The sequence below is a fragment of the Zeus faber genome, assembly GCF_960531495.2.
Source record: "Zeus faber genome assembly, chromosome: 18".
Taxonomy (NCBI): Eukaryota; Metazoa; Chordata; class Actinopteri; order Zeiformes; family Zeidae; genus Zeus; species Zeus faber.
This window is the reverse complement of record NC_137210.1, coordinates 12,213,629-12,226,033: the sequence shown is the minus strand read 5'-3', so window position 1 is coordinate 12,226,033 and position 12,405 is coordinate 12,213,629. Positions and strand designations below refer to the sequence as shown.

The 12,405-nt window shown below is 43.3% G+C and overlaps 1 protein-coding gene across 1 annotated transcript; it reads right to left on the bottom strand.

Annotated features, from left to right (window-relative positions):
• Positions 1-4,469: 4,469 nt before the first annotated feature.
• Positions 4,470-11,305, bottom strand: atp6ap2 (ATPase H+ transporting accessory protein 2). Its single transcript, XM_080019705.1, has 9 exons — positions 11,200-11,305; positions 9,679-9,809; positions 9,390-9,518; positions 9,049-9,144; positions 8,367-8,504; positions 7,710-7,763; positions 7,474-7,623; positions 5,582-5,701; positions 4,470-5,469 (listed from the first exon to the last, which is right to left on the bottom strand). Exons 1-9 carry the CDS (start codon positions 11,267-11,269, stop codon positions 5,275-5,277), a joined length of 1,083 nt encoding a protein of 360 aa, XP_079875831.1. The 5' UTR covers positions 11,270-11,305; the 3' UTR covers positions 4,470-5,274.
• Between the last annotated feature and the right edge of the window lie 1,100 nt (positions 11,306-12,405).

Genomic DNA, 12,405 nt, shown 5'->3' with positions numbered 1-12,405 from the left:
AAGCGTCATGGTAAACAAGATCTGGGGTCCGGGTGTAGTTTAGGGTGACGTGGTATGGGTCTTTCGGTGGGACGGAAAGTATTCCCCCTTTTTCAAGTGTCTCTGGGCATACTCCGCCCTAGTATCCATCGGCTTTGGGGGTTCGGGGGTTCGGGTTGAGTGTCTGGCGACAGAATCATCTGAGCTGCCACTGTAAGGCCGTTAGGCCCACACGTCATGACCTTCCCATCCGGGAACTTGACTCTGGTGCCAGATGGGAGACACGTCACTTCCGCGCCTGTTTTACACAGAATGTCTCTGGCCAGTAAGTTAACTGGACAGTGGGGGGAGTACAGGTACTCATGCTTGAATACCTGGTTCCCTAACTGAGTCTGTAATGGTTGAGTGAGTGGCATCGCAGTTGGTGTACCCGAGAACCCCACCACTGGAACCCGTCGCTTGGAAAACTGGAGACGTGGGACTTCACAGGTAAGGGTAGAATACCGTGCTCCCGTGTCCACCATGAATGGTAGCTGTGTGGATTCTACAGTCATTGGGAGTAGGGGCTCTGCCAGTCCCTCCTCCGGGGGACCCCCCTGGGCACCCCTATTCCTGCCAGCCGGGCTGCTGCCACATGTGGGGAGCCGCCCGTGGGTTGGGGGCTTGGTGCGGCGGTGATCCCTGCTGCGCTGCAGGGGGTGGTCCTCTGTGGTCTGGGGCTTGGGACTGCCATGGTACCGGGCAGTTGCGAGCCCAATGTCCGTTATCCCCACAGTTGTAACATCCCTGTGGTTGAGGATTGGAAGAAAATCCCCCTCTCCCTCATCCAACGTATCCCCCACGACCACGTCTATTCGGATTAAAATTAAATCCCCGTCCCCTTCCATAGTAGGTTGGCTGCTGTGGTGGAGGACCCCAGCTCGCCTGTGGGGGACGAGGACAGTATGGGCCTTGGTACATCTGTACTCCTCCTCTCGTGGGATCCCCCCACGCAGGGTCAGGTGGGGCATATGGTGGGGGGCTGCTCCTCGCACGTTATTTTGTGTCATTTATGGGCCACGTTACACGCGAGTTGTAAACCGTGACAGATTGGCATTCCTTTTTCCGATTTTCACAGGCTGTTTTTGTCTTTATTTTTACGAAACTTTTATTATCTTTGTGATCTTTTTTTCGCTCGGGCCAAATCATCAACTGCTTGTTTATGTACAGATTATACGCCACAAATTAGAAAATTTATACACGTGATCAACAGACAATGTATGGTCGCAATGCCCTATTTTGGGACCTAATCGGCAAGCTTCTACAGATTCTTAGGGAAAACTGCGGCCGACTACTGGGGGTTACATCCCAGTCCCACAAATAGTTTTAATACATGTCTGTCTATTTTACCACCACCCCACTGTTATCCCACACAGACTTTTCCTTTTATTCCTCCGGTGATTTATTTAATAGAAATAATTGCTCGAGGAATTTCGAGAAAATTTATAGATATACATGAACAATACACAAATCTCTTCACACCTCTCTAGCTGCGGTGTACTCACACACACAAAATCCCTATCACAAATGCACAGACTCTCTCAAACACAGATTCTCTCAAACACACACACGCCCGCAGTCTCTCACACACACGCACACACACGCGCACGGTACCTCTCTTTACACACACATGCGGTACCTCTCTTCAACCACACACGTGGTACCTCGTTGCGCACACACTCACTCACACAGCCGGCAATACTATTTTACTCTAAGTCACGTGAATTGGGCCTTTAACCCTTTAGTATTTGGTATCTCTAAGAACGGGCCTTTAACCCCTAAATGCTTGGCTTCTTTACTAAAAATAATGTCAGGCCTTTAACCCTTAAATGCTTGGCTTACCTAACTATGACAGACTGTCTCATTTACCTAAAATTTATACCTGTCTCATTTACCTAATTATGACAACCTGGTTTATTGAATCATTTCACCCGTTCACCTGGCGTCATTTACCTAACTATGACAGTCCTGTACAGACTGTCTCATTTACCTAAAATTGAACGATGCCGTTCCTATAATTTTATGCCATTTTTGATTCTGCCTTTTATTTCAAACATCTGCTCCTTATCCGGACATCGATAATTTGATATAGTCAATATGCACAGTTCTGTTAAAAAGGTTTGTGCTTACCTTGTTTTTATGAGGCACCTCGGTGTCTGGACAGGTCTGGATGTTGTTGAGGGAACTTCCAATGTCCCCGTGACTTTCTTTTCTTTATCGTTCGAGGAAAACAAATTGTAATTATGTCATTGTCGTCACTTACAATATTATTAATTTGTACTTGACCTCTGATTTAAACTCCTTCCCATCACGTCGGGGTCACCAAGTTGTTGGAGAAAACCTGTTTTGATCAATTACTCAATTTTTTTGATCAATTCAAGTATGATAACAAATACCTTCGAGGTTCTCCGCATGCTTGTTGAAGGGTAGGAGCGTCAATCAGGGGACGTACCACGACTTTAGGAGTTAGTTATTTATTGTCAGGCAGAATCAAAAAGTACAAGATATAGAGCCTCTGGGTCCGCACTTTGCTTCCCTTACAGAGCTATGTAGCAGGGTCAGTTCGCGAAGTCTGAGCGCCGCTCCTTCTTCCCTGGACCCTTATATAGTCCTATCTACGTGCAGACCCACATGAACAACACGCACGCAAGCGGCTACGTGTAGGAACAACATGTGCGCGACTGTTCACAAAAGACATATGGATCACAAAGAACTGTTTTCAACCAGAGGGGCCATATTATTTTAACAACAGCAAATTGTAATTTTTTATACTTAAAAAAAAAAAACACAAATTCCTTTTTTTTCTTCATATTTTTTTAATGTCATTTGTTGATATAATGGCTGCAGCAAAGACATCAGGCTTGCTCGGCCCCTGGTGAGAGGGGTTGGTGAGTAAGTCATCAAACACTGCAGGCCATGCACGGTAGAATGTGACCATGGCACCGATTACTTTCTGCCCGTTACACTGGATAATGGGACATAACAAACTAATGCAGCACTAATCAAAAAATAGTTATTAGCTTACACAAGAACATTTTAGGGAGATTATCGTATTTATTGCAATTTGAAAATGTAATCTAGAAAAACCTACAAATTCAAGGGTGTGTATTTTTCTTATAACAATTGTCTCTTAACCCATTCTCCAGTGTGACCTTTAACCTCAGGAACCGCCATTCTGTACAGCTGTGTCTGAAGACATCCCTGGGCCTGTAGTTTGATTGGCATGTGGTTTAGAGGTTGTTATGGTTGCAGGGTAGTTGGCTTTGGACCCGCAACCATTCCGCCTTTCAGCTAGTTAGAAAACACAGGTCAACAGCATGTATAGCACTCAAAGACAAGCAGGTCTTACACGCAAATACTTCTTTAATCCCAGGGCTTTACAGTTTGCCCCATAGCACCATGGCCAGGCCTCATAAATAGAAAGACCACTCATCAATGTAATGTGACTTAAAATTCCATGGGATAAGAAAGTTTTACAAAGGGTGCATCAACCGGTTTCTGTCAATTATACTATGGAGGCATCTTCACGTGATAAATTACTCAAGACAGGTGAGAACCATTGCACTCAAGGCTCAAAGCAAAAACGGCAATTTGTTTTTCCAAATGGCCATTTAGGGCCATTAATGTTCGTCAAAGCTTGATGAACATTCATTGTGAAACACTTATTTCGATGATGCATTCCTTTTTAAATGGGTTGTCGGGGACTGTCAGTCATGGACAGTTGTCTTTGGGAAGGAATGTATTTACCTTTAGCCCCACATGGTGTTATAATGGGATTCTCCTGTGGCTCTCCCTCAGCGATGGATGCCCGGATCCTCCTCACCACGTAGATGGTGGCTGGAAAAGAACATAAATAAAATTATAGAAAGAAAACACATGTTCACAACACTAGAGGTGAACAATGGATTAGAAGTTTCTGGCAGAGGTACAGTAGACTGTAATGGGTGACGGGTCTTACGTTCTCTTTTCTTCTAGGTCGTTGATGTAGAACAATGGTGTGGGTTCGTAATCAGATATAAATAAAAACCTACCTTTGATTATCAGTCACACCATGGCTTGTTTGGTTTTCTTCCTGGTGAGATCTCAGGTTTATACTGTAGTGAACACAAAGCACGTGCACCCAGTTATGGAAGCACAGATAATGACATAATCCTCCAAGGGGCACTCTGCTAATCTCCCTGCAAATGTGTCACAGAAAACGACACTGAACAGGAGATATGCAGCGAATACACACTTGCAATAATGTTAAAAATAAATTAAACCTGTTAAAATGTACAAATAACATTTGTAACTATATGAACAAAATAGGGAACATGTTTCAAAACTCCATTTCTGGCTCTGAAATACATTTTTTATTTCAAATCCTGTACTAAATGAACAGTATCCGAGATGTCTGAGCCTCAGTGGTGTTAAAGTCGCTTACATCCAAGAACAAAAACGCATCATCTGTTTGATAATTTATTTTGCAATTCACAGAGCGTCATTTTAGTTTTCCAATCTGAACACAAAGTCTGATCCGTATTGATTCTGAGGGTAAATCAGACAATTATCATTTAGACCAGATTGCAGCCGAAAGAAACAGACATTGCACAAGTCTTCTCACATTGACAAATACAGCAGTGTTATACAGGTATATTTATATTTTCAATATATACACATAGATTTTAATTTAACTTAAAATTGTTTTTCATACAACAATACAAGCACAAAAACCAAACACACACACACATACACACACAGGCCACATAGTTTTCATTCTGTAAGAAAATCACAATAGTCCACCTTTTTTTCCCCCCACAAAACAAAACAAAAACAAAACAGGGGAAAAGGAATAAGTGTGGCTAGTGAGATGTGAATGATATGAGTAGTGGCGTTGAAGGATGACGGTAAATCTACACGAGAACGGTTCACTGTACAGATGTCTAGGAGCAAGGCAGCACCTCCATGCACAGGTTGGGGAATAACAGTAAAGTCTGTACGTAGTAGCTAAACCATCAAGCGCAAACTGAGTCTTAAGCAAGGTCAAAGGCTGAAGACTCCTGCGATTTATCTATGTGGTGCCTTCATATTTGAACTGTTTTTGACTGATATTAATGGGATTATCCCCATCAACCCCACTCTAAAGGAAAAAGAAAAACAAAGAAAAAAACAAAACGATGACATCCACAGACTCGCAGAGAAAAAAAACAAAACCCGAGAAACATTCACAAGAGGGATCTAAGCGGACGGACGGCCGGAGGGGATGGTGCTAGGCGCTCAGTCCATCCTAATCTTCTGGTTGGTCATCCTGTAGATGATGCTGTCGTAGCCGGGGTCCATGTTCCACAGGTTGTAGGAAGTGACGATGACGGCGAGGGCCAGCACGATCATCAGCCACAGCACAATGTTGAAGATCACAGAGTAGTTGAAGTTGTACTTATAGGCCAGGTTGTAGGGGCTGTCCGGGTTGCTCTGCAGGACGCACGGGGAAAAAAAACATTGAAAAGCATTTCACAACAGACGGGAGGGGAAAAGTGACGGCTGCTTTGATATTAAAAATAAAAGTACATGTAATCAGACTCACAATCTGCTTGGACTCCAGGATGGAACGGGACTTCCTGGTCAGCGGCGCCTCAAAGCTTTTCACAGTGACAACCTCCACCACTGCGCTGTTGCCATAGAGACCGTACACATCCTCTGCAAACTGCATAGCAATATAAACAGTTGAAAAATATAATAATAATAATAATAATAATAATAATAAAAAAAGGTAGCACATAGGGGTGGGAATCTTTGGGAATCTCACGATTCGAATTAAAATAGACTCTCGGTTCGTCACGATTCTGGATTAGATAATTTTCCTATTTGACTACAGTAGATAGTTTGTTTTCTGGTTTGTCAGTTACAATATTGTGGTAGTTAGTATTTGTCAACCTATATGAATACCTTTTTATGAGAATGAAGCAGTAATTTAAAGATAACAAAAAAAAAGAAAATCAAAAAAGGCTTCTGTTCAGTTACCAACAATGTTGCAGCTAATCATTTTGTAATTCAATGTAGAAAAATAAAAAAAAAAACAATAGTTTGAAATATTAGTTTTAAGCAATTATTTCATTATTATTTTATATTTATCACATATTCAATGATTAAAATTGATAATTTACTTACATGTATAACAATTATTGATAGTATAACTCTTTGATAACTAAATAGAGAAATTAAACAGTTTAAAACATGAAGTAGGGGGAAAAGCTATGTTTCTTGATACATGTTTATTTAGTTGTGACGGCACTAGCGGTCTGTTCTTCCCAGGCTGTTTGCTTGCCTGGCTTCCTGGTTGCTGTCCGTGTGGAGCCCCTTGATTGACCCAGGTAAAATTATTATTTTATTTGTTCATTTTTGTTTGGAATGTCGCCAAATCCAGATCAACGTGAAACTCTGTTAATTTGTGTTTTAACAACCTTCTTGATAATCATTTTGAGTTAAATGCCTAAACACTGAGAAAAGCCTGCACTGTCCCTTTAAGAGTAAAAGTTGTCACTACACATGATGTAATTTCTCTGCTGTGCTCAGTCCGCCCTAGACAGAGAGAAGGTATATGCCCTGCTCTGTGTGGTAATGAAAGAGAAGATTGTTGTTTTATTGTATATTGTTTTAATGTGGCACTATGTAGTTAAATATATTAATTTTAATTTTGTGAGCATGCAGTTTAGGCTTGGGTGATTGTGCGAAATTCCAATCACCGACCGCTGATACAAGACTTTATCGGGGGAGCACGCTTCTGGGCGGTGGGGTTCACGCACGCATAGAACAAAATGTAATGTGGCAAATGCGGTTTCCCCGTTCCAGAAGTGCAGGATTTATTATTTATTATTATTTAAGTATTCAAACAAAACATCCAGTTTTTCCTAAATTAAGTCCCATAGCAACAGAAAGCAACGGGGAGACGTGCGTCCCGACAGTGGGGACGCACAGGTTTTTTTTGGAACAGTACGGTGTAAGGATTTGGACAGTCCCTTAACTCAGGTGTGTTTACATTTTTTGTTTAAACTGCACGTACACTGTTTCGATTATCACATTTTTCCTGGTGGATAAAAAATGAAAAGAAACGTCTCTCATCAATGTCAATTGCAATCGATGGAGTAAATCAATCGGCCCGAGTCTAATGCAGTTCAATTGTCATGTCATGAACAACATAAATGGACTTTTCACAAGTGTTTGTCGAGACATGAGCACCGTGAGTTACCGCACTGGGTGACACTTTAACGCTAGTGACGCCACTGCTTAGGAGAACATCAAACCACATTATCACAATAAAAACTACATTTAAAAAATGATTTTTGGAATTTGAAAATCGATTTTGAATCTTAGAAGACGGACTCGCGATTCTTACGTGAACCGATGTTTTTCTAGTATCACATCGGTTCAAAATGGTGGTTCAAACTTGTTTTTCCATGCACTTGGCCTGGTCTTCACCTTGTTCAGGACAGAGGAGAGGATGGCGGTGGCGTCACGGTACTGGGGGGAGTCCTGGCCGTAGCGGCGGCTCAGTTCCTCCAGGCCGGAAAGCTCCAGGGAGTAAAGGTCCGGGGAATGGTCCTTGGCCAGATGCCGGTGTCTCTGCAGCTGCAGGTGGGTCGAGACACTAAATTAGGGACTCCCTCTAATAATGGCTCAAGCTGAACAACAATGGTGATTTATTGAGGACTTACCAGGGCTGTGATGTCGTGCAAAACCTGAACCTCAGACAGGAAGAGCAGATCAGCCTGTGAAGAAAAGAAAGGGTGGATGGAAGAGAGAAACAGACCCCAAACCAGGTCACTGTTAACTAAACCAGGGGTTCTCAAACTTTTTTCAACCATGGACCCCTTACATGAGAGAAAATAAACCAAGGACCCCCTCACATATGTCCCAAAAAAAGCAATTTGATATATGGCGTATTTCTCACACTTCCACACACCATTTCAAAATACAGAACATAAAAACAATGTATAAAATGTCGAAAAGGAGATAATTATATACTTATATTCCATAAAAAATATTACATTTCTAAAACTTAAAAGATGCTCCTTTCAAAAACTTCAAACGACACAACAAATAAACTAATAATAAAAAAATGTTGAAAGTGTGGAAAATTAAAGTTTTTGAATTATTTCACGGACCCCCTGGCTAAGTGCCGCAGACTCCACTTTGAGAATCACTGAACTAAACTAATACCCAGATATTGCAGCAATCAAAATTTTTGAAGCAGCAAACACGCCAATATATTATCAATGCCTTTCTGATTTACAATACTATAGTTTAATGCCACAAAAAATCTAACAGATTCATTGGTGGCTGAATACCAGAAACAACAAACAAAGACAGACCTCTGCATTGCGGCTCAGGGAGTTGAGGGGCAGGGAGCCGAGCACGGATCCGTCCTGGGAAAGACGAGCGCGGATCTGCTGCAGGGTGACCGGCAGCTCCTCGAACACCGCGTTGGCCTTGCCGAGCATATACAGCCTCTGAGATGAATGGGTAAAAGGAAGAATTATTCAAAACATGATATATAGGAAAAGACTGTCGGAGAGATTTATGTGACATTTTAGAAGGGAAACATCTGGTTACAAATGTTTTCAAGGCGCGCGCTCTTCCAGAAATGTTTAACATGGTGGTGTGCGTGTTTTGTCCTCATTACAGTATCGGACCGTTCATCTTGGCGGCTCCACTCAAGCACAAAGTGAAAAGTCTCTTCGTGGAGCTAGACTGGAACAATGCGAGTCTGTGACTAATGCGAAAGACATGCAACCTTTAATGAGGCTGGACACAACACAGTCCTTTGCAGTGGCAAACTCCATTACCATCCTGCACATGGACAGGATATTGAGACGTAGCTACGGTCTGGAGAGTGTCTGCGTCATGTAGCTTCAGGTGACACCTTTGCCATATGTATATTAGGCATGCGCATGATCTATATTTCATACCACAATGATTATTATACAAGGTGCAGCTCATATTTAAAATCAGGTGTATGCAGATAGCCATTACACTCTGTTCAGATTTTGTTACCTCTTCACTGGGGGCCAGCTGCAACACCACAGGAGTGTCCTCAGCAAACAAAGAGTGGACTGTCTCTGCAACACTATCCAGGGTGAAGGGCACGGGCTGAGAGGATCAACAACAACTTCAAGGTTAATTACACATCATTTCAAGTCTATTCCTATTTCAATTTCACTGTCGGTATACTACTGCTTCAATATCTAATTTTGAAGAAGGAAAAACAATGAAATACAATGACTATGGTATTGTGAAAAACTGAGTGTCTTAAAAGCCCTTCCAGTATGCCTCCAAACTTCGCCACACCCTTATTCCCACTCTGCAGCACACTTTGACAAGTTTTTGGGACCTACATTTTCCATGGGGTAGGAGGCCACACTCTGAGGCAGATCCAGGCTGTCGACCCCCCTCACCACCACCAGCACATTGGCCCTGGGACGCTGGAACAACAGACCAGCCTGGAGACCTGGCCAGGCCAAGTCCTGGACAAATAAACATAATGTTGTGTTTTCTTTGACGCGGTCTAAAAGCTTACAGAGAATTGTATAAATATGTTGGCTCATTTTTGGAAACTGTTTGAAATACAATAATAAATGTGTTACTAATTTATGACCAAAAATGGTATTAGAAAAACAACAGTACCTCCTGAACAGAGAAGCCCATGGTGAGGGCCACCAGGTCAGGGACCTTTTCTCCAGAAATTGGCCAATCTCCTTTCTGGAAGGACACATACTCAGGAGCCTGCAACACTGTTAGGCTGTCCCCCCGGACGCCTGAAGAAAAAAAAAAAAAAAGGAAGTGTAGACTGGTCAGATGGAAGATGGCCTTTCGAATTCATTTTTCTTTGGAGCGAGTGGTACTAAAAAAGGGAAGGGGATGACTTCACACGCCTTTAAATAAGAACATGGATAACTAATGTTGAATTATTACAATAAAATACATACTGGATCAGAATTTTACAACATTGTTTATCAGCTTTCAGTTATCATTTCTTCTTCTTCTTGCGCCAAAATAAAATTACATTTTTTTTTTTTTTTTTTAATCGTTTAGTGCCGGCAACATTTTATATTCCTATCTAGTCTATATACTGTAGATTTTCATACCCAAGATGCCACAAACCACAGTCAGTTTCCTTACAATGGCATTTTCAAAGTATAAGCATGTCATGTCACGTTCCCAATGATGTCCTGTCCTTATATAAACAACCTTCAACTGTGCAATGTTGTTGGCCATTTGTAAATTACACTCAAACAAGCCAAATTACCCCCGCCAAAGGTTTTACAAAAAAATATCCTAAGTCTCGTGTCCCACGAATGGATGTTCAAACTATAAGGGGTGTGCTTCTTTTCTTTGAACCACATCCATAAGAAAGAGCAGCGTGACCAGGTTAACATCCTCCTCCGTTCTCTATTTTGTAACAAATCTCCTCCAAAGCCGTGTTGGTCTGATACACACAGCTTTTTTGAGCTGACACACTGGACATAGAAGCAAGACAACAACTGGAACGATTCCCCCCCCCCGACATCAATGACCCTTAAATGTATGAGGCAACAGAGCTCATTTGATAAGATGGGGGGGGGGGTCTCTGGGACGCCAATCTGAGAGGTTTACTATAGTTACATCGATATGATATGATCAAAACAGCCATTATCGTACATTATCTCGCGGTGCTAGCGTCTTGTCAACGAAAGAACGGAGAAGTATAAGAAGTATAAATCGTTTTTCCGGCCTCTTTTAGGACCGCTGGACCCCACATTGAGAACCACTACACTCACGCACGAATGGAGGAACCAACCAACCCGTGATGAAGTGAAGAGGGAGTACGCGGTGGAATCCCGGTCACATGACGATCCACCCCCCGTGTGAGTCACGCCGCACTTCAACTTAATACAATTCATTTGTTAACGATGATTCGATCGTTGGTCGTGGTTCATCCGTGACCTTTAGCCGCCGCACTGCACTGCACGGGGTGAAGCTAACCGTAAAGTAGCCTTTCCGCACCGGTTTCCGTGCGAATCAACGGCGCAGCGACGCTAGCCGGGGTTTAGCGCGCAGCCACGGCGGCGGGCAGCCGTCATTCGTGCGTCTGCTACACGCGGAATTTTGAGCCCCCCGGAACCAAATTCGCTGCCGACGCGCGGGTCTCTCGCTCCGCGGGCTCACCCAGGGCGAGGCAGGAGACGAGCAGGGCGGCGAGCGCGGCCTCCATCCCTCGACGGTTGTTCGGCGACATCTTCTCTTCTCCGCGTCCCGCACCGGCAGCGCTCGCGTCAGCTGACCCGGACGTCACGAGGAAACCGCAAAGGCTCATGGGTGCCATGCTGCGTTCAAACGCGCGGGGGGGGGGAGGAAAGATGGCAACGAGCGAGGTGCCGCGTAGGAAGGTAACAATACTGTCTCGCGTCCGCGTCAGTATTTTGCGCCCCGACTTTCGCCCCGTGATGTGACCCTGTGCTCTGTAGCCAATGGAATTCCATTTAAGTCGCTCATACATATATGCAAGGGTATAACTTATGCAAATCGAACTAAACTCACGCGTTTGTCGTCCCCGTGCCGCCGTGGATTAATAAAGTCGTCGATTATCTGTAAACTGGCCTTCGTGCTTATATATTGAAATAATACCGACGTGTTTTTATTTCCCCTCTGCGATTATGTTAAGCCCCATGTAGACGGGCGTAAAAAGGTGTCTGGTGATATTCGATAAAGACATCGACAAAAACGGGTTCGGTCGAGTTGAAACAGTGGGAGCGCTCTTCCGAATGGCCGGGCGCGAGCAGGTCGTGCAGTCGGTATTTCCCATGCGACTTGAACGCAGCCGTTGGCCTTTTCTTCCCCGTCAGAATATTGAATCACTCAAAACGTTATGTCTGAACTCAATTTTGCAAACCGTGGATGCAACCCTACCTAAGATATTTAGAATTTCCTTTGTCAGCACAATAACATATGTGCGGACTGGAAAATATTTCTCTCTCGTTAATTTTTTTCTTCTTTTTTTTTTCTCCTATTAAGCTTAAATGTACAAGGCACCCGTCAAGGTTTAAGCCGGCGGCTGTGACGGAATAAAAACCAGAGCTGCTGATGGTTTTCAACAAAGACAAGTGACGAAACAAGTGACTCCTGGTTGACTATGGCACAGTATGGGGGCTTCTGTGGGCAGTGTATTCATGATGTCCCCCTTTCAGGCCAACTCTGAAAGGAAAAACATTAAGCCCAAGGCCAAGGGCCAAATTAAATGCTTCGGAATCGGAAGATCGGAGAACAATGGACAAATAGAAATTGGCTTTGCCATACCTACGGCGTTTTTGCAGGTGATATAATGGAGTTAAATATCAAACTACGCCCTTTGAACGTCAGATGACAAAAAAAACC